The sequence below is a fragment of the Tachypleus tridentatus genome, chromosome 11 (assembly GCF_004210375.1).
Source record: "Tachypleus tridentatus isolate NWPU-2018 chromosome 11, ASM421037v1, whole genome shotgun sequence".
NCBI lineage: Eukaryota > Metazoa > Arthropoda > Merostomata > Xiphosura > Limulidae > Tachypleus > Tachypleus tridentatus.
Window position 1 is genome coordinate 46,651,161 of NC_134835.1, and position 21,633 is coordinate 46,672,793.

The following is a 21,633-nucleotide window of genomic DNA, read 5'->3' on the forward strand; positions in this document are numbered from 1 at the left end:
AGTTGGGTGAGAGTGGAATGAGGATATTTTCCTAAGGAGAAAGGATGCACAGGGACATTGTTAGGATACCTGTCTAATGTCCAACTGTCAGAAGACATTCCCACCTCTAAAATTAATCTTCTATGATAAGAAAAGGCTAAAAGAAAGAAGCTCTGGATTTATAGGTGGTAAAGAAATTCAAGAAGTAGAGCAGATACAATATTCATATTTTCTTTTATAAAAATCCATTATTACTATATCTACAAATTTTGAAGATACTGTTTTTAACAAAATTAAAACTACCTATATGATTAACAAAACGGGAACCCAAATCCATACAAAAAGTAAGAAACCTGATCTATTATCATGTCAGTAATAAAGACATTAAAACAAGATAAAGATTATACCACTTGTCAGAAAATTAGGAAAGATTTAATATATCAAAAATTTTATTTTTAATATTTTTTTAATTTTTCACCATTGTGAGATAGTGCTAAAGTTTTGCCCTTATATTACTGATGTAGATAAAATTTCTATATTTTCATTTATATCCATATTACAACAAATCATAAAGATAGTTTTATATATACTCCTTGCACGCAAGTCGCTACATCACATAACTCAATAAACTCAGGCTTCGTAATTCTTCTCTATTAACATTCAATGCTTTATAAACCTATTTCTCAAAACTGTTACAACTGAATTTGATCAAATTTTAATGTGTTTACAGATCCAAACAAGTTGTGAATTCATGTATTATCAGAAAGCCATTTATTCATTCTAATTAGTGCAAAAAAAAGTAAACAGAATTTGTTACAACCTCCAAATAATTGCCAGACAAAACATTTTCTAAGATGATCAAGTATTTGGATTCTGAAAGTGGCATTGCTGCAGCTCATGAGAATCTTAACAAGTCAATATAATTTAATTTTTCTAGAACCTGTAATCAGAAAAAAGCTTTTAACATTACTTCATTGGTGCCAGGCAATATATGCAGTCTAACCAATGTATTTCAGCAATCAATGGAGAAAGATATCAACAGGAAGTTAGATTCAGAAAAGTTCTCATTGTAACCATGTGTGTTAATAGTTTTCATTCTAAGCAAAGAATTCTGTAAATAAAGATGCAAGATATATAAATTCAGAGCTGTGAAGTAATAGCTTAATATACTGTAACTCATTGAAGAGAGACATAACTATATACTAATATAACATGTTATATTTAATAATACACCTCAAAAGTCATATCAAATATACCTACAATAATTAAAAACTTGAATTAAAGGGTCAATGAAAGTCAATATTAAATGTTGAGCAACAATGAAGATTTTCACATGTATCAGATTTACTGATGTTTCTTGTTTAAACACAAGGCTTAAATTACACATACAATTCTATCACATATTAACACAGATCATAATAAATTAAAGGCTGGATTGTTTCTCAATACATAATCCTTGCTTATAGTTTGTTTGTTTGAATTTTGTGTCAAGCTTGCACAAGAGCTATCTGCACTAGCTGTCTCTAACTAGAAAATGGTATCCCAGAAAGAAGACAGCTTGTTAAAACCTACCACTAAACTCTTTGGCTACTATTTTTCCCAATGAATAGTGGGATTGACCACCTCATTATAACCACAAATGGCTGAAAGTGATGGTGTTCAGTTGTGCAATCTGGGCATGCTAGGCCCCTTTGATTATAGAGACAAATTCTATTTCTGAAAAGATATGAATGTGACTTAAAATACTGATTCCTGTTATAACTTATAAAAACCTTTTAACCAAAAAGCTTATACAAAATATACACCATTGGGTAGTAAGAAATATAACAGTTAACTGATACCTGGAATGAAGAGTGTTGTACAGTCTTATCCCATCAGTGAGACCACAAATCTGAATAAGATCATTTCTTGTCAGTCTCAACAAGTCTGAACCTAGACAGTAAAGTGATGAAATTAAAGCAATCTCTACCTACTTAAAAATTCAGGAAACACAAAAGTAGCCAAGGATCAAGTGTTTAGTTACAACATAAAATCAGCATTTTGGCAATGGATATTAGAATTAGTGTTATTGAAATATTATTATTATACATTCTTGTAATTCTTAAACATTCCTAAGAGACTAGATTAAGAGTATAGTGTTAAAATACAAAATAGATATAACAATGTCTTACAACAAGTACAAATGAATAAAACACTGTTCTTTTTTTTTAACCATACAAAGAAAACAAATGCAACACTCTTCAAGATTTAACAGAACTATTGCTAGATGGGTAAAATTGAACAACATCAGCTTTGATGATGCCTAGTTTCATTCTAAAACAAAAACATCATTAATATACAAGTTATTTATTGTTGATAAACAATTGCTTTTAAGTCCAACAAAATATTTTGCTAATCAGACACTCCTAAAATTTCCCTTACTAATTCTGCTTAAAATACTCAGTTAATAATAATGTAATTTCCTTCTTTAGTCTATGAAAAATGTCAAATTAGGTTTAGTAACTAGCAATTAATGCAAATTACCATATTTATTGAAAAGCAATTAGGGTAGATTGAGATATTTTAACACCACATATTACAAAATCCATAGTTAACTCTGAGGAAAACTCAAGAACTATTTGCAGAATAATTTTAAAATAATAATTCAGTATACTGTTTTCTGATATTTTCAAAATACATGTATAAATGATCTACAACAGCTTAATTTGAGATTATCAAGTTTTTCCATAAGTACCCAATTTTAAGTAATTAAAGTTTCACAATCAATTTATGGCTGACAAAGATGAAAATGAACCAACAATCACTCAGGATTTTGTTGTTACAAAATACAAAATGGCAAGAGATATGGTAAACGGTAAGTTTGTAATTTCTTTTCATGTATTATTACTGTAGTTGTTGTTTTCACAGTTACATGTTGCATTCTTGTTTTGTTATTTTCGTCATCTCAACATAGTAATCCCACAATCTGTTGTATTTCAATACATTTGTTGAGAGAGAAAAGGCATTGTGTTCAATGATACTAATGCCATGTGTTTTAAATTTCTAATAAAATATTTAGGTTAACTAACTCATTACATGTGATGTTATAACACATGATGAAAATGAGTTGTATAAATCTCCATGGAAATAAAATAATTGAAATTATTAATTATTTAGAGCACTTAAGTAAATATATAGAATTCCTTTAACATTTTCAAATTTTATTATTACCAGCTACAATATTAGGTGAATATAAAATTTATAAGGTCCAGCATGACCAAGTGGTTAAGGCACTTGACTTGTAATCTCAGGGTCTCAGGTTTGAATCCCCGTCACACCAAACATGCTCACCTTTTCAGTCATGAGGAAGTGTAACGGTTAATCCTACTATTTGCTGGTAAAAAGGTAGCCCAAGAGTTAGCTACAGTAATAAGTGTTCTAAAGAAATATGTCAACACTTCAAGAATGCCAAATGAAGAGTGATAGCTTGGTGATAGTTCGTAGAATGAGTCACGTGCATTATGTGATTGTAGTGCTTTCCTCTTGGTAGTAAAGTTATGTATAATGACTTACGCAAGTGATGTGTTGGAACCTGGATTCCAACAGATGGACAGTTGAAGGCTTGTGGCATGCATTCAAAGAAGTTGGCAGCACAAAATGAGAAAAGTTAATCTTGTGACAGGAAGGAAGTACCATATTGAAACTTTCATTTTTAATACTGTAGGAAATAATTAAGTTATACACATGATACAATTCTCTGATTATGACAAAAAAAATTATTTGGTGTCGTATGGCTATCTGCACCAAACAACTGGTAAAAAATAACAGTAAAAGTATTATAAAGTGTAAAGGGAAATTAAGTTAAAACAAAAACAGTGGCCCAACATTGGATAAAAATCTGAATAGAATTAAAAAAGCCAACAGTCCTTAAAAAATCAAAACATTTTTAAGGTGGACAGTATCACTATCAACAATGACACTGTCCAACGTAAGGGGTAAACCCATGGTAAAACTTATCTAAAATGGCATTGTTTCTCCTGGTCATAACAATGGCATGACAGTAAAGTGTGGGCTATTGTGACTTGAGTGTCACACAGACCACACATTGATGCATCATTCCAAGATAAAGGAAAATGATGAGTTAAAAACTATAATAAATGTATAGCCTAGTTGGGATAACTTCCTCCTTCTGGTCTTTATGGAAAGAAAATGGCCAAAGTCCACTAGAAGGTTTTATCTGGAAAAGCTTGTTATCATGTTGCTCACTCCAAGTCAACTACCAAATGGCATGGAGGCGAGCTTTGAATACTGGGCCGTAGTCCATGTATGGAACAGGCATGGCAGTGAGAGCATCAGAGGAGACAGACTTAGCTGCAGTGTCAGTGAGCTCATTCCCGTGAATACCAATGTGGCCTGGTATCCAGAAAAACTTAATAGAAGTTGATGATAAAGAAAAATGGGCCAATCAGTTTTGAATATCAATGAGAACTGGGTGAGAAGTAACATGAAGCAATTTCAAGGCCAGTAGAGAGCTAAGAGAGTCGGTATAAATAGTACAGTTTATATACTGCATAGCTTCTATGTGATCCAGGGCAAGTGAACATGGGTACTATCGAGGAGATCCTATGTGCAACCATTAAGCCATAAAAAACCATGGCAGAGCCACACAATCACCTGATTTCAAACTATCCATATAAATGAGAATGGAAAGATGGTTCAAAAGATGTCTGGCAAACAGAAAACAATACACCCAATCAGGAGTAGCCACCTTCTTCAGATGACTAAAAGAAAGGTCACACTTGGGGATGGTAATAAACCATGGTGGAATGGGTTAATCTGTAGAGACAGCAACGTCATCCAAAGACAAACCCAATTCAGCCAGCAGCATCTGGATATAAAGGACAAAAGGAACAACAGAAGACTGTCTATTCTGAAAAAGCATAACCTACTTAGGAAGGAAAATACAATCCCATGTGGGATGCTGTGGTGAGGATCGAAGATTTTAAGTATACAGTAAAGACAGTTGCAAACTGTGGAAGTAAAGAGAAAGTTCATGAGACGCAGTGTACAAACTCTGGACTGGAGAAGTGCAGAAAGCCCCAGTGGAGAGCTGAAGACCCAGATGGTGAACATGGGTCCAACATCTTCAAGGCTGAAGTATGGCAGACCAATAGACCAGAAACTCATAGTCTCATTTTGATAAAATAAGGACACAATAGATCTTTAGCATAAACATCAACCTGCTTTCCATGAGGTGAAAGAGAGGACATGGAAAATGTTCAGTGCCTTTGTACATTTCATATGTAGCTGCTTGATGTGTGGAATGAAAATTAGCTTACAGTCAAATATAAACCAAAAAAATTGTCTTGGGGACCCAATTCTCTGAGATGGAGTTCAGGATTGGGGTTAATACCCCATTGGTGGAAAAGTGCACACAGATTGTAGAGAGAGAAAAAGTAAAACTTTAGTCGATTTTTTTGTCCTCATCTGCCATGTTCGACTTTACTCTGTTAAAAACACATATTCTTTGGCTCAGTGAGTGATTAAAGTTTCGAGAAACTACTAAAATATGTATCTCAAGGAAGAGGTCATTGATTTGCAAAATATTACCATAAAGAACAGAACAAAATGTTAGTAAAATTTTAGGTAAAAGATGATCATATGTTATGATCTCTAACCTTGAAGATGAAATATTTTTCTCAATCATTCATTCTGTTGTGCCTATTTATAACTATAGGCAGTAAAACTGTCTTGTTTTACCTTTTACTGCTTTATTCAGTCACATTTACAGAAAAATAAGAATATAATACCACAGAAACATAGATAGTTTTATGTTTTTTTCGGCTTCTGTTTTCGAACATTATATTTGGGTTACCGTCTCGTTCGTTTTAGTTTTATTTGTATTAGTACTGCATTATTCATGTGTGTTTTGTAATATTTTTATAAGAGTGTTTCTCACTGAAGCTTTTCTGAGCTGTAATTTTTTGGCTTCAAACAACTTGCTGTTAAAAACCTCCTTTTGTGTGAGTACATGTTTTGAAATTTATTATACCATGAAAAAATTTAGAAAGGAATGCCACTGTAGCAATACCACCATTCATTGATTACATGTAACCTATAAGACTATTTGAGTATGTATTCCTTTGTGATTATGTGATAATATTAACAGATCTCAAGCTGAGATTTACTTAGGGAATAAATACAAGGGTGCCCAGTGTTAAATAAATATAATTTAAGACAGGGCACACTTGTTTTAACCCCTTTCATACATCGCCAACAAAATTTTGTCAAATAGGCCATTCTTAGACCCAAAAATAGAGATCACAATTATATTCTTCTTGCTTCTCCCTTCATCCTATCCTGATGTCATAATGTCCCAACCCGGTCCTCTGGTGATATTTTTTTTATGAGACGAATGAACAGTCCAAGACAGAAACACAGAGACAATGACGACAAACTATCAGGTATAATTCAACTATTTTGCTTCTATGAATTCAGATCAGAGTGTGTTCTATTACATTTCTGAAAAGCTGGTAAAACAACTGACTAATCGGAGCAGGCTAAAGGCGATTATTCGACCTTTAAGGTCAAATTGCGTAAGACTTTGACATGTACGACAACGTTTTTAACGTTATGTATACACTCAGTATGTGTTCTATTACATTTCTGAAAAGCTGGTAAAACAACTGACTAATCGGAGCAGGCTAAAGGCGATTATTCGACCTTTAAGGTCAAATTGCGTAAGACTTTGACATGTACGACAACGTTTTTAACGTTATGTATACACTCAGTATGTGTTCTATTACGTTTCTGAAAAGCTGGTAAAACAACTGACTAATCGGAGCAGGCTAAAGGCGATTATTTGACCTTTAAGGTCAAATTGTGTAAGACTTCGACATGTACGACAACATGTTTTTAACGTTATGTATACACTATACTACTAGTAGTAGTACAGTACTATGGCACCATGGTCATATAAAGATACTGTAAAGAACCGACAAATAAACAAAATCAATATAGGATTGTTTGAAAAAGTGCATGAATTGAACAAATTCATGTGAACAAGGTTAGTACTTAACGTTACTGGCCTCAGTTGCAATGTATTTGCATTGAGCCTAACGTTGGAGTTATAATCTGAGAACCGAGTGACAATAACGTTAGGCCTAAATACTGTGACTAGTTTAATGTAAGTACACTGGAAATGTTACTGTAGCCTGGAATAATGAAATGGACTATCCCCAATTTAAGGCTGTTGTTTTGAATTTGCCTTTGCATCCAGGCATGAGGTTAAAGTTTCAGATACATGTCTATTTTGTTGATGTGTGGTTTGTTGGCTCATCTAAAGTCCCCAGGACAAAACTGAACTCATTCTTCAGATATCTGATTAGGATTAAGGTACTCTAGCCTAGGCCTAACCTAGTATTTAGTTGTTCAATGTGCAGTACAGTTTACAATTGATTATATGTTATGTATGTGTACCAGTACAGAGTGATTGCTGTGTATACAGGCTGCTACAGTATGTGTTGTTGATCACAAATTGTTTTGGAATACTTTTTGGCTCACAATGGATTTGCATATTACCATTAACATTGCTTCTTGCATACAGCTACCACAGCAACAGCCTTAATGAAACTTTTGCAGCGACTGAAAACTAATTACTCTAAAATGGATTGAAGGCAGTCTCGAATGGTTTACAACCAATAAGAATGCAGCAAGTCAATAAAGGTGTTTTTGAATTCATGTTTATGTGCTGATGGACCAAGCTCCTAGGATAACTTTCTTACAATCTTTGTTTAAATGTAGACCTAGAGTTTAGTATGTTTGACTGCCCTACCAACGTTTTTCTTTATGAATTTCAGTGTTTTTTTAATCAATATAACTATATATGATCCATATTCTTTTGTGTTTTTTATTATTTTTATTTCTGTATTTTTCAGACTGCAAGATGAAATGAGTTTAATTAAGTGGTGCACAAAAGAGAAAACTAACAAAAACGAACCAACAAAAGGCTTTGGATTTAGTGGCCAAGACTGGAAAGCAATATTTTTCACTCAACTTACACGACATGATCTTCCAAATCAATACCCATTTCTGCCATCAGAAATCACTTGTACTGCATCTGACTCTGACAAGATTGAAGTTGAACCAAGCTACCCACCTATAAGTACCACTCAGTCCACTTCAAGGTCAGAACATTAAATGATGTTGTGGTGTCACAGGCTGGCTCAACTGGCACAAGTCTCACAACTGATTTCATTTTGCCTGAAATTCTTCTGATATCTCTGGTGTTACTGTTGATGCAAGCTGCTCTACAAGATAGTCTGAAGTTGAAATAATTGCCAAAAATGAAAATCTACTGGACTACGGTAAAATGCTTCAGTCTACAAAAGATGAAGAAACTAAAGCAAAAGATCCAAGGTTGTGGCTTGATTTCTCTGCTGGTGATGAGGCTTATTGGATTATTTGTGGACCCACTGACTGTCAAAACCACAATGGGCCATTTGGCAAATCTTGCTGGAATTTCAATAGTAGCAAATCCACGAGATACTTTTTGCAAAAACTTTTATTTGGGGTAAAAGTCAATGGTGAGCAATACAAGAGAGAGTGGTTATTGTATTCACCATCAAAAGGGGGCAGTTTACCACTTTGTTTGTAAACGGTTTGCCCCTAAATTTTCTTCATGTTTTGTTGAAAGAGAAGAGTTCAGTGACTGCCGAAATACTATTGTAATTGATCATCATGAAAGAAGTACTACTCCCCAAGACTCTATGCTAACATACTTAACTCGCAGATGAGGTTTAGGCTTGCGACAAGAGTTGGAAAAACAAATTAAAGAAGAGTGCAATTACTAGAAACATGGAGCATGTAATAGCTGGTATTCGTATGTTAGCTGAATGTGACCTGGCTTTTTGAGGAAGAGATGAAAAATTTGGTTCATTTCCAAATGGAAATTTTTTTAGGGCTGCTTGAGCTCATAAGTCAGTTTCATCCTTTTCTAGCAGGGCACATTTTGAAATATGGAAATTCTGGAAAAGGAAATTCTTCTTACTTGTCCAATACACTTGTGAAAAACTCATTGAACCAATGGCTCAGAAGGTCCATGTATTCATTATTGATGAAGTAAATTCTTCTGGTTATTTTAGCTTGTCAGTTGACTCGATGCCAGATCTATCACATATAGGTCAGTTAAATGTTGTAGTTTAATACTTAAAAGACGGGCAACAGACTGAATGCTTTTTAACCGTTCTGGAACTGAAAAGCCATATCACTGAGGATATGGCAAACCAGGTATTGCAGCAATTACATGAAGTTTGCAAACTTAATTTTTCAAAATGTAGGGGTCAGTCAGATGACAATGCTGTTAACATGTCTAGGTTTTATAAGGGGATGCAGCAAAAGATTTTAGAAGAAAATAAGTTTGCAATATATGTGCCCTGTGCAGCCCATTCACTAAATCTGGTAAGCCAAAGTGCTGTTGACTGCTGTCAAGTGGCAGTTAATTTTTTCTCTACAATGCATTTGTTTTAAACATTTTTTTCCATCTCAACAAGCTGGTGGAAAATTCTTAAAGCTTCTCTTGGAAATGAAAGTGTTAAAATCCCTCTCTGATACCAGATGGGAGGCACATTCTATGGAAACAACAGCAATTTTGAAGTCTTTCTTTGAGATTTTGGAAGCTTCAGAATGTCTAGTTGAAGACCAGTCACAAAAGGGAGACACGAGAAGAGAAGCAGACAAAATTGCAAATAAAATGCAAAAGCTAGAATTTGTTATGTTGATTATGTGGGATGAGATTTTGTAAAAGTTTCATAAAGCAAGTTAGGATGTGCAAAATGAGGATGTGAACTTAAAAACCTATGCAGATCTGTACGGGTCATAAGTTTCATAAAGCAAGTTAGGATGTGCAAAATGAGGATGTGAACTTAAAAACCTATGCAGATCTGTACGGGTCATTAGCTGACCAACTATGCACTTTAAGGGATGACTTTGAATGATTTGAAGCAGTTGCAAAAGAAATACTACTAGATGTTGATTACTATGCAGCTCAAACTTGCAAATGTGTCAGAAAGAAGGTACTTAATGACTGAGATGCAAAAAAAGTAGATCTGAAAGCCAGAGATAAATTTCATATCACCACTTTCTACACAATTGCTGACAAACTAGAAACCTGGATTAGAAGAAGAGGAGAGGTGTACAAAGGAATAGCACACAGATTTTCTTTCTTAAATGATGTCACTTAATCTGCTGAAACTAAAAGGTACTCTTAGTGTTCCCAAAAGCTAATTGGTGCTTACCCAGAGAACTTGGACACTAATCTCTCTGCCGAGCATCAGCAGTTTCACTCGTATGTGAGCCATAAGTTCAGTGAAACAAAAACTGCAAAAACCAGATTCAGTCATGCTGAACTTTACAAAATAATTTCAGAAGACAAAATTGAGTGTGTGTTTCCAAACGTAGACATTGCATTGCGTATATTTTTAACATTAATGGTCACAAATTGCACAGCTGAGCATTCATTTTCTTAACTCAAACATATTAAAAATCCAAACAGAACAACTATATGACAAGAGAGGCAGGATGTCTTGTCTCTGCTAAGTATAGAAGCAAATTTATTGCACCAAATTAGTTTTGAGGACTTGATCAAAGACTTTGAAATTAAAAAATCTAGAATTTTTTAAAATTTAAATAAATATTAAGGTATAAGTAAATAATCTTCTTACAGGGTTTTAAGTTCAAAGTGAGAATTTTTTGAATAAAAGGGTTTTGAGTAAATTTTTCCTTTTTGTTGACATCAAAGTGTGAATTGTTAACTCACAGTTAAAACAAATATACATTAAAAATAATTCTTTTTAATTATCATTAATCAAAGAAGTGATTTCCCTCATCCTTTCTAAATAAAAGGCCTCAGTCATTGCTTGATTTTGATCCATACCCAATCTGTTAAATAAAATAAAGTTTTTATTTAATATAATTGTGGGATCTGGAAAAAAAACTGAAGGGTTATAAATTTTCAAACTTATATTTCACTTTCAGCACTTACTGAGTTTTAATGTCTTATCAGTTAAGCAATGGAGGGGCTGAAAGTGGCACCATTGTTGGGCTGTGCTAAGGGCATCAGCTGCCCTTAATTTTACCCTAATTTCAGTACATGACTGAGGGCAGTCTAGTTGCAGCTCAATAAACTGATGTGATACATGGAAGTCGTTGACATAGAGTTCGTTTACAAATGTAGAGGGAAGTTTTCCAGTAATGGTATTAATCTTTATAATGAAAAGTGCAACACTCAAGACACAGCCCTGAGATTTTCCAAGTTCCTGTGGGAAAAAACAGGAAAGTTTCTAACCCACACGAATTTGGAATCATTGGTCTATTAAAAAAATTTTGATAAAAATGCCATACCTCCACATTGTATCATTAAGCCTTTTCAAGGTTAAACAAAAACAGAAACAAGATGTCACTTAAGAAATGCTTCCCTGATTTATGTTTTAAGTCGGATCAGGTGGTCCACTGTGAACCACTTTTGTCAAAACACATTCTGGGTGGGAAAGAGGAGGTTGTTTGATTGAAGGAACCAAACAAGATGAGCATTAACTATCCTCTCAATAGCCTGGCATCAAGCATTAGGAACAGAATACTCCTGCCAGATCCAGTTAAAAGCAACCAGAAGAACAGCAAAAGAGACAGGAGAAAGATGATGTAGCATCTTGTAGTGAATATCATCAGGTCCAACTGATGTACTGCCAGAACAATGAAGAGCAAGCTTGAGTTTTACCAGTGTAAAAGAGTGATTATAGTCATAGAGACAATTGTTCTGCTTAAGTTTTGACGGCTAAGAAAATAAGGGATGAAGTAGAAGTGCTATATGCACAAGAAAAGCTTTTGCCAAGAGTACTGATGATACTCTGGGCATCAACAACTTCCTGGCCATTGGACAGAAGATCAAAAGAGTGGCGGGGCAAAAAATTTGAAACTGGTGGTAGAAAAGATGTTAGTTGGGTACTTAATCCAAGATTCCTTCTGGCTTTGACATTTTACCTACTGAGCATGCTGAAAAGTGATGCAGTTTAAAAGTGTAGGATACCAACAAAAGGTGTCCCATGCCTGTTTTTGAGCCTTCCATGTTATATATGCTATATGGCAGGCAGGATTCCACCACAGATGAGGATACTGTGGAAAATGTGTTGTGGTTTTAGGAATACAGTTAATAGTTGCTTGGACAATACAGTCAGTCACTGCTGCCATGCAGTCAGTCTAATGATGGCTTAGAGATGATGCCAGGATCAGATTCTGAAAGAGCAGTGAAAGAGGGCCAGTTGACCTGGTCTTACTTTCATTGAAGCATGTGGGTCAGGTGGCATCGACCATGGCCAGTCTTTCTCAAAATGATCACTGCCCTGTGGGTCAGTCAACCATCCAAGAAAAGTGAGAAAAAAGTGAAGGGGAGCAGATAGAGAGATCAATAGCAGTAAAAGACTCACTAGGTGCATTAAAATAAGTATAAGAATCAGTATGGAAGAAGAAAGAAAGGTTGTGATATGAGAGCATAAACTCTATGGAATGACTCCTCTATCAACAGTATCAGAACCACCTCAGAGGGTATAATGTCCATTAAAATCCTCCAGATTAAAAAGGGAGACAGCAACTGTTCAATGAGGGCATCAAAGTCTGACTGATCATAGATCTCCCCAGGAGACAGGTAGAGAGAACAAATAGTGATGATACGATCCAAGGAAACACAAATGGCTATGACCTTCAAGTGTGTATCAAGTAGTAAACACAAGGTAGGCACATGCTGACTAACTAGTAGTGCCACCGCTCCATGCAATTATCTATCACACAACCTGTCAAAAGATGACTGCATAGGCATGTTTCACAAACGTTCTCTGTACGGAGAAACACACAAGATGATAAGAATCAGTCAAATCCTTAATGTCATCACAAAGCTGGAGAAGAAGATGGATCTGAGGAAACACTTGAACCCAGAGCCAAATGAAGTGGACCCAGGGAGCCACCAGAAGAAGTGACAGGGACAGAGATGGAAGTATACATAGACTCATCAACTTGTTTAACCATGGAGGGCAAAAGACTCTTCAGATGCTTTGCAAACAATTATTTTGGAGGCATGGAGAGATATGTCTGCACTCCCACTGTAGCAGTGGAATGGAGTTCATCAGCATATGTCCGAGATGGAGTGAGGTACAATAACTCCTGAGCCTCTGGGTAGGAGTCTTCAAACCTTGCACCTCTTTCTACTCCACCTACTTAGGGCAAAAACGAGAATAAGAGGGGTGTGAAACACTACAGTTCTTCTTCATAGGTGTTGTGGTCTTTGCCACCACAACAAGCATATGTTAAGGAACTACAACATGATGGCTTATAGTGACTGGACCGCTGACACAGGAAACATTTGAAGGCATTTGGAAAGTATGGCTGTATCTCACAGTTCAGATAACCTGACTTGACTTTGGCAGATGGATGTAATGAGTTTAATGTCAAAATCAGAACATTAGTAAGGCAGCATCATTTCATTTTTGTGAGTGGAGATTCTGTACATCAAAGAAATACCTTGGGTTGAACAACAAGCAAGGACCTCTGACTCTGGAATGTTCTTCAAGTCTCTCTCAACAACAACTCATCTTGAGGAATTCAGGATAGCATGTTGAGTAACCTCAATTGGTATGTCCTCAACATTCTTCAAATTCAGGAGAGTTTAATGTGTTCTGATAAGGATGTTTCCACCAAAATGTCTCCAAAGCATAACTTTTGTTCTGACTTAGGGGAGCTAACAAGCCCATCTAATCCTTTTTTAATAAAAAAAAAAAGGGAGACATCTCCCTTAAGAATTTCTCAGATAGTGAATGCAAATAGAGAAATCTAGGTCCAAAACTGTGATGGTGACTGTTGAACAGTCATCTATTTGTGGCCATTTTATTCTTCATGAATGGGGGTATCCATAATAAAGTAAAAATATTTCACTGCTCACTGTCCCAGCCCACCACAGAGCCCTACAGGGGATGCACTGCAGTGCCAAACAAGGACGTTACAGCAACACCAGGGTGTCATGAACACTATAACCAAACACCGGCATCAGACACAATGTCCACAATGCCTATTGAGAACATCCAACAATGGTACTTCATTGACCCTAGCCCAAGTGGAGTAGTAGGATAATCCTGGAAGGGCCACCCTAGGGCAGCCTGTCTACAGGAATTCAAGGCCAAAGTGGTGTATTAGGGTTGGACACCTCAACCACCAGTGTTCTCTCTTCCCCTTCATGAGTCGACACATACGGCGAACATGTGAGTCGATGTTCTGATCACAGAGGAGATAAACTGAAAGTACAGAACTTTCTCTGGAAGGTCCCTTCACCACCTGCAGGACTCCACCTTGAGGGGAAAAAGGACTGAAAAAACAGTTCATTGAATAAAGTCCAGTATCAAGAGTTATTTTTCAGAAAGTATCAAAATAGATTAGTTTACATTTTTTCCATAAGGGTACTTTTGTGTACAAAATATGTTATATATGCACATAACAGCTTGGGAATTATATAAAATATTTATTCCTATAATTTTCTGATACAACTGTTTAATTAAAATGTGTTTTACAATATTGTAGTTTTTTTTTTTAATCAGTATTATTTGGACACTAGTAGATATCACAGGACAACACATTAGCACAAGCAGAGGGAGTCACAAGTTGGTATAATAGCCAATGTCCCTATGAAAAATGCTGGTGAGAAAGTAATACTGTTTTACATGCATGAATTTTAATTATTTTAGATAAGCAAACCTACTTTATAGAACTCATTTTTATTAATAATATTTGTTCTAAATACTTACAGTAATATAAATACTGATTATATGATATGGATTATTATAAAATTCTTGTAAAGAGGGTTTTAACCATAATTTAATTTCTAAGTGAAGGAGGATCTCATGGAGATTATGATTTTACTTGAACATTCTGAATTTTACACTAAATCTACTACTAAAAATAAACAAGAATGAAACTGATAGAATTTTCATCTACCTTAATGATAAATCCAGTTACGAGTGCTAGAATGAGTTCGTCATTCAGTCCTTCACAATATATTGAAATATTCAATTTCATAAATATTTTAAAAGATTCATTACTCTACAGTATATTTATGCTGATGAATGACATTTGTACAAAGATGAAATTAGTCACAGTTTTATTTCTGCTGACCTCATCTACCTATGTTTGCCTACGTATTTGAATGAGATTTTACTTGAATACTAATTCCAATATAAACTTTAAGACATTGACCTTGGATACCTGTCTGTGTGTGTGTGCATGTGTGAGTGCATGCATATATAAAATATTGGTATACATAATACAAAAATTGATAACTAAGCTGACTTATCCACTTACCACAGAAACTGGTAAATGTTTGAAGGTATCCAGAAAATCTGTTATGGTTGAGCCACTGGGTAACTTCTGATGCAGCAGCATCTGATGAAAGTGGGCGTAACTGTAACATGATTTATTCTCTTTAAATTTTATCATGTGACACTAGCTACATGTGAATCATATGTTTCTAGTATTTACTGGTAATCAAATCACAATTTTTTCATCATTCAACAATACATTTTTATCCTACCTCATTTCACAAACTATTTAATGTTTATCATTTTTAAATGTCACTGAAAAAAAAAAGAATTATACACTTCAATAAAAATCAGTGGTTTGAGTTGTTATTAATCACAAAGAAATGCATACAATTACCAATCTGTGCTTTGCTCACCATGGGTTTTGAAACCAAAGTTTTAGCAACTGTAAGCTTGGAAACATACCCCTAAGTCACAGGGGGGTAAAACAATGGTTTCAGAGCTTTGTGTTTTTTAATACTATGTTTAAAATTAAATAAAGAAAGATAACTTATTGCTTGCTGCACTTAAAGTTTGATTATACACTTTCATAGATGTTTGCATCAAAATCACTATCTATCCAAAGTTACATTGCAAAATGAACAGTAGACCATGACATTAATGTTTTATAATGAAAAGAATTTTTTCAGTAGATTTGTTAATAAAGCTGGAGCAGTCATATGCACACATACAAGAAAATATGGTTTTCACTTAAGTATTGCAGTCATTCATGATACTATTTTTGACATTGTGAGAACTTTCAAAAAGATATAAATATGTACATACAAATTCATGCAATAATTTTTATACTATTTACAGACATACAAAATTCATTTTTATATCTGTAACTGTAATATTTTTCTTTTTATCTATGTGTAATCAATCAAGTATAATATGGAAGCATAATCTTAATTATCACTAATTATCATAATCACTAATTAATATATAATAATATGAATACAGTGTTTATTTAAATAAGCATATTTGAAGCTTCTTTCCTTAAATTTATCAGTTCATTATTAAGATTATGCTTCCATATTATACTTGATTGATTAATACTTTAATATATTAAAATGCAACTTTCAATGCTTTTTTTTTTGCAGATACCTTTTTTTTTTCTTAAAGCTTTAGAAGCTTCCAAAAATATGGCCTATAAAGCATTATATCAAATGCTTTTTATAGAAATGCAAAAATGAGAAATTAATAATTTTCACATTGCGTGTAATGCATTTTTTTCACATACTCAAGATGTTAAAATACTGGAAAACAAAAATTTAAAACAATTAAGCTTAACTGTCATAACTTAGTATATCAACCATTTCAACTATGGGCTTGGTATAATATACACTTGTTCATCTACACATTTGCACACGTTAAGGATCTGCATCGTAACTTTTGATACAGCAAGCATATCTTCACAAAAAATTGGATTTCTTAGTGAAATATTTTTCTGGAAAATTGTATGTAAAAATAAAGTATTTCACTACTTGTCTGGGTGCAAAGTGATTTCATGTTATGATTAAAAAACTATTCTTTGTTGCAAAAATGTCATATGAGTTGTGCAATCTGTAATCCCTCCTAAAAACGTTTGTTTTCAGTAAGACTATATTTTGCTATTTTCTTAACTCTAATTATGTGGGGTCTCTCACTCAACCAACATCATGACCATCATAAAAAACATTATATATATTAATTACTTCTTTTAATTATACAGATCTTCCTGTCATGTCTAGCTAACATCACATATCCAGTAATATAAAACTCTTTTAAAACTTCACACATGGAGAATATCAAACAATTTTTTTAGGTTGTATATATACAGTTGAATAACCAAAAAAGCATAAATAACTATACTGATACCTTAGAATTCTACTACAATTTATTAAGTTTAGTATCTAAGATGTATTTAGATTTTATAAAATATGAAACTTCAACCAGACTAAAGACACAACGTACCTCCCTGAAAACTTGGATTGAAAAAAATGTGGTAGCTTTTTCACAGATTAAAATGGCTGAGAAAACCATTCTGGAGATATTCTAAGCTGTTGATTGGTTATGCATATGTCATATACTGTGTTTGGTTCAGTACATAAGCCCTATCTCAAAATAATAAGATACGAGATTATAATTCAAACTTTAATATTATATGTAAGGTAATTTCTTAATTTAAAAGTAAATATTAAAAGAACACATCTAAAAATAGATTTTAGTGAGTCACTTAACATACTAATATTGATAAAATAGAATATAAAATAAACTACAATTTGTTTGCAAACTTACTGATATAAATTCATTAAATGATAGATTAATAAAAGTTTGAATGTAAACCAACAAATGCGATGATATGGCCTTTGATTTATGACTCATTGTGAAAGGGTTAATAAAAAGTTACCACAAATACCACTGCGAAATGTCCTCAACTGTCGAATTAGAATGAAACAATCAGATGTCTTACCAAAAAAAATATCATGAATGTACTAAAATTCAATCAGTAAATACCATGTGTTTTCAAAAATTGACCCATTACTTACAAAGAAATTTCAGGTTGATTACGTTTAAAATAGAAATTATATCTTAAGATACAATAGGCCTAAACAGTAGGAGATGTTGTACGGTAATTATTAATTTGCATTATATACCGTGATTCATATACAATAAAATGTCAAAGAACAAATACTGGTAAAATAACAACTGAAATAAAATGTTAAACTACATCTTTGTTCTACAAAAGTAACAAGAAAAGCAATACACAAACAGTGATATTGCCTAAATGCTCCACACAACCTTTTAATATTCAAATAATAGTATCATAGCCAAGTTAATCTATTATATATTACAATCTTTATTCTAAATATTTTAAAACATAAAGACTGTAAGTATATTAATTTATGTGTCATGTTCTTAGAAAGCATCTTTTAAAATAAAAAACCTACAGTGGCTCGAGGAGATGCTTCAGGTAAGGAAATCACATCTGATATTGGACTTGGAGGAGATTGAATCCTAGGAAAAATAAAATTTGATTTCCTATTAAACAAGTTATTTTACAAAACTAAATAATGTAGCATTTTATTTCAAAATATGTTTCTTTACAAATTAATTTTAGAAGAATGGATGGTTACTCCAAGCAGATATATGTTCATTGATTGAAACCATACAGACATTTTAAAAAAAAAGTCCTTACTAATTTTACCTTCTTACTCTTTCATAAGTTAATATGGGTTGCAATTTCTTTCAAGGTTTGTAGATGAAATTAACAGTAAAATTTCCTGTAAAAACTTAAACACAAAAAAGTTCAACATCAAAATCTTAGTAAACATGGACATACTTTCCCAATTTCTTGGTTAAATGGTTTATAATCATAGATTAATTTTTGTCATTACCATTTATGCCCACTTGTTGCAATTATTTGCTCCTCTTTGTATGCAAAACAGTGGAAGTTAATTTCAAAAAAGAAGAGGATATTTTAATAACCTACATACTAGCTTACCAAGAAAATAAGCTGTTAGAAGACACATACAAAATAGAATCTTTTTAACAACAAATACAAAAATAGACTAATGAAGCAATGGCTGTTAAAAGAACCCATACAAAAGCAGCCTCACGAAGCAAGACAATTGTAATAACATATACAAAAGCACTCATAAAGTCAGACTATTGTTATAACACACACAAAAACTGACTCATAAACTCAGATTATTTTAATAACATATACAAAAGTAAATGTAAACCCACAAAGCAAGACCATTGTAATAACACATAAAAACAGACACATGAAGTAAGACTGTTATAACAACATATACAAAGCAAACTTAAGTAAGCCTGTTGTAATAGCATGTATAAAAGTTTATAAAGAAAAGAAATTGCTGTAAGAACACATGCAAAAGCAGACTTGAAGCAAGATTCATATAAGAAATGTGTATAAAGTAGCAAAACTGTTATAAAATATATACATTCTTGCCAAGAAAAGTAATTGTAACTGTATTTTGGTAACTTAACAAAATCATTGTAACAGTATAAATAATACTAATAATGTGATTCAGGATGAAAGAAAACTTGCTATAAAAATATGCTATGTAACTTCAGACGAGGGAAGTAGATGTAATAATACTTAGAATCATACAAAAATATAAACACTAGGAAACTGAAAGGGAGGGAATACTGGGATAAATAGTTCAGCTAAACATATAATACTATTGTGAATTCTTCAAAATGTCCATAGCAGTGTAATTTCTTAATCAAATTATGTGTATTTATTACAAGATATATGATGAAACACCAACTGTTTCATTAATTAATAATAAAATGTTTTATCAATGAATGGTTATGATCTTTCAAAATGGTATTATTATGCATATTTAAGGTATATAAAAACAAAATACTCCCATAACATTCGAGTTTTAGTTTTGATAATCTTGCAGAGTTTTAAAATATTATATATTATACATATTGTACGCTTAAGGTTTTCTGGATCGCATGCATATTACGCATTTTTACAACAACAGATATGTTGACAACTTTAAAAGTCAATGAAATATTTGATATATATAAAAATAATTTATTTTACATATGTCAATAATATATATTGGAGAGGCCTTCCTATGTATAATAATCTAACTTTAAATAATTATTATTCAACAAGTAGGAGTAAAATATTTTGATAGATAAGACATAACAAAATTGAACAGGATCCTGTTAAGACATGGTAAGGGACCCTGAGAGTTAGAGATAAAAATACTCACCCCTATAGACAGTCTTGCAGAAATGAAGAAATAGCCACATTATCTCAATAAAGTGAGATGCAGGTATTGGGGGAGATTTACATACATACATACCTTTATACATGTAAAAATGGCTTGTATGGGTAGAGAGAGCACCATGTAGAGGAGCGATAAACAATGACTGAAGAAGGTTGAAATTTTGTTCACTCCTCTACATAGTGCTTTCTCTACCCATACCAGCCATGTTTACATATATAATGTTTCTCTACAGTGGGTTTTCTCGTCATCATGGAATACTATGACCTCCAGCTTGCAATTCAACCAGGCCACTAAGGACACAGAAAAGTGACAACTCTATGAGATGTGAATTGAAAAATATTTCCCCCTTCAAAGAGAACCCAGAATAAAAATCATTATGTATGATTTTGATTATTATCTATGATCTCAGTGAATATGACCAAAATCAAAACCTGATTGGACACAGAAGAAAGAAATGGTGAACAAATTAATCAGTGGAAAGGACAAACTTCTTTCCTGTCTGAAAGTGTATTGGGTAAGAAGAACTGGATTGAGTATGTGAAAAGTATAAGATAGTAGTCAGTTGACAAACAACACTAATCACTCCAGCTAGTGTGATTTGTGGGTCAGCAGCTGTGAAAATAAATCTGCAGATAAAGAAGATACATAGCATATGAGAATCAGGTCAGAAAAAAGTGTGGAGACAGAACACACAATGCAACCTTAATATATCTAGTAGGCAATTGGAATGGGTATTTGGGACTAAGTGTCTAAAGTGACTTGGGAAATCTAGAGGGTACTGGAGACTCAAAAAATACATAATCACAATAATAAAATGGTAGTCAATAAGGCCACCCTAAAAAAGCCAATTACAGATGATGCTAAGACCTCTGCACCACTTTGAAGAGAAACACAAAACAACTATGGAACTTTTAGAGTGTAGCACGATGATTTACCCCTTAATAAGCCCAGACCATAAAGAGCAATAAGGATGAAAACATTGTGTACAGAATCCTCTTCCTTTGTGCATTTAACATTTACAATTCCCGTAAAAAATTAATACAGACAAGGAATGAGTAATTTGTGAACTTTGGAGAATCTAGGCATTGATATAGACAATAAAAGTTGATGAATGAATACAAATCTTCTGTCTGCATAGACTCAATAACTGATGGGAATAAAACCTTTGAAGAACTAGCATCAACCTCTCACCACCCACAGACCAATCAAATACAGATCACTACAGGTTGGGTGGATTATAGTGGTAAAGATGTGAACTGAACAACTAACTGTGACTCAAAGACATGCAGTGCTCCTGGACCCATAGGTAATGTTACCACACGACCAGGAATACTTGGAACTGAGCCCTCACTGCTTCTGAAGATATACAATAATCAAAGGCACTGGTGATTTGACAGAACAGCACAAACCTTGGAAATAGACAATCTATTCCAGGTACCACCGTATCAAGGGGTTGATATCAGGAGTCACAACTCACTCATACACGCAGAACTATGACCCCCTGAAGGATCCAATGTAATTCAAGACTT

The 21,633-nt window shown here is 33.5% G+C and overlaps 1 protein-coding gene across 1 annotated transcript in view; it reads right to left on the reverse strand.

Moving 5' to 3' along the window:
* Window positions 1–21,633, reverse strand: part of LOC143232093 (transcription factor CP2-like) — a 92,151-nt gene that overhangs the window by 12,573 nt on the left and 57,945 nt on the right. Inside the window, exons 13-15 of the mRNA XM_076467162.1 lie at window positions 18,281–18,347; window positions 15,352–15,451; window positions 1,821–1,911 (exon numbers count right to left, since the gene is read on the reverse strand). Coding sequence (XP_076323277.1) covers window positions 1,821–1,911; window positions 15,352–15,451; window positions 18,281–18,347 — 258 coding nt within the window. The remainder of the gene's footprint in view (window positions 1–1,820; window positions 1,912–15,351; window positions 15,452–18,280; window positions 18,348–21,633) is intronic.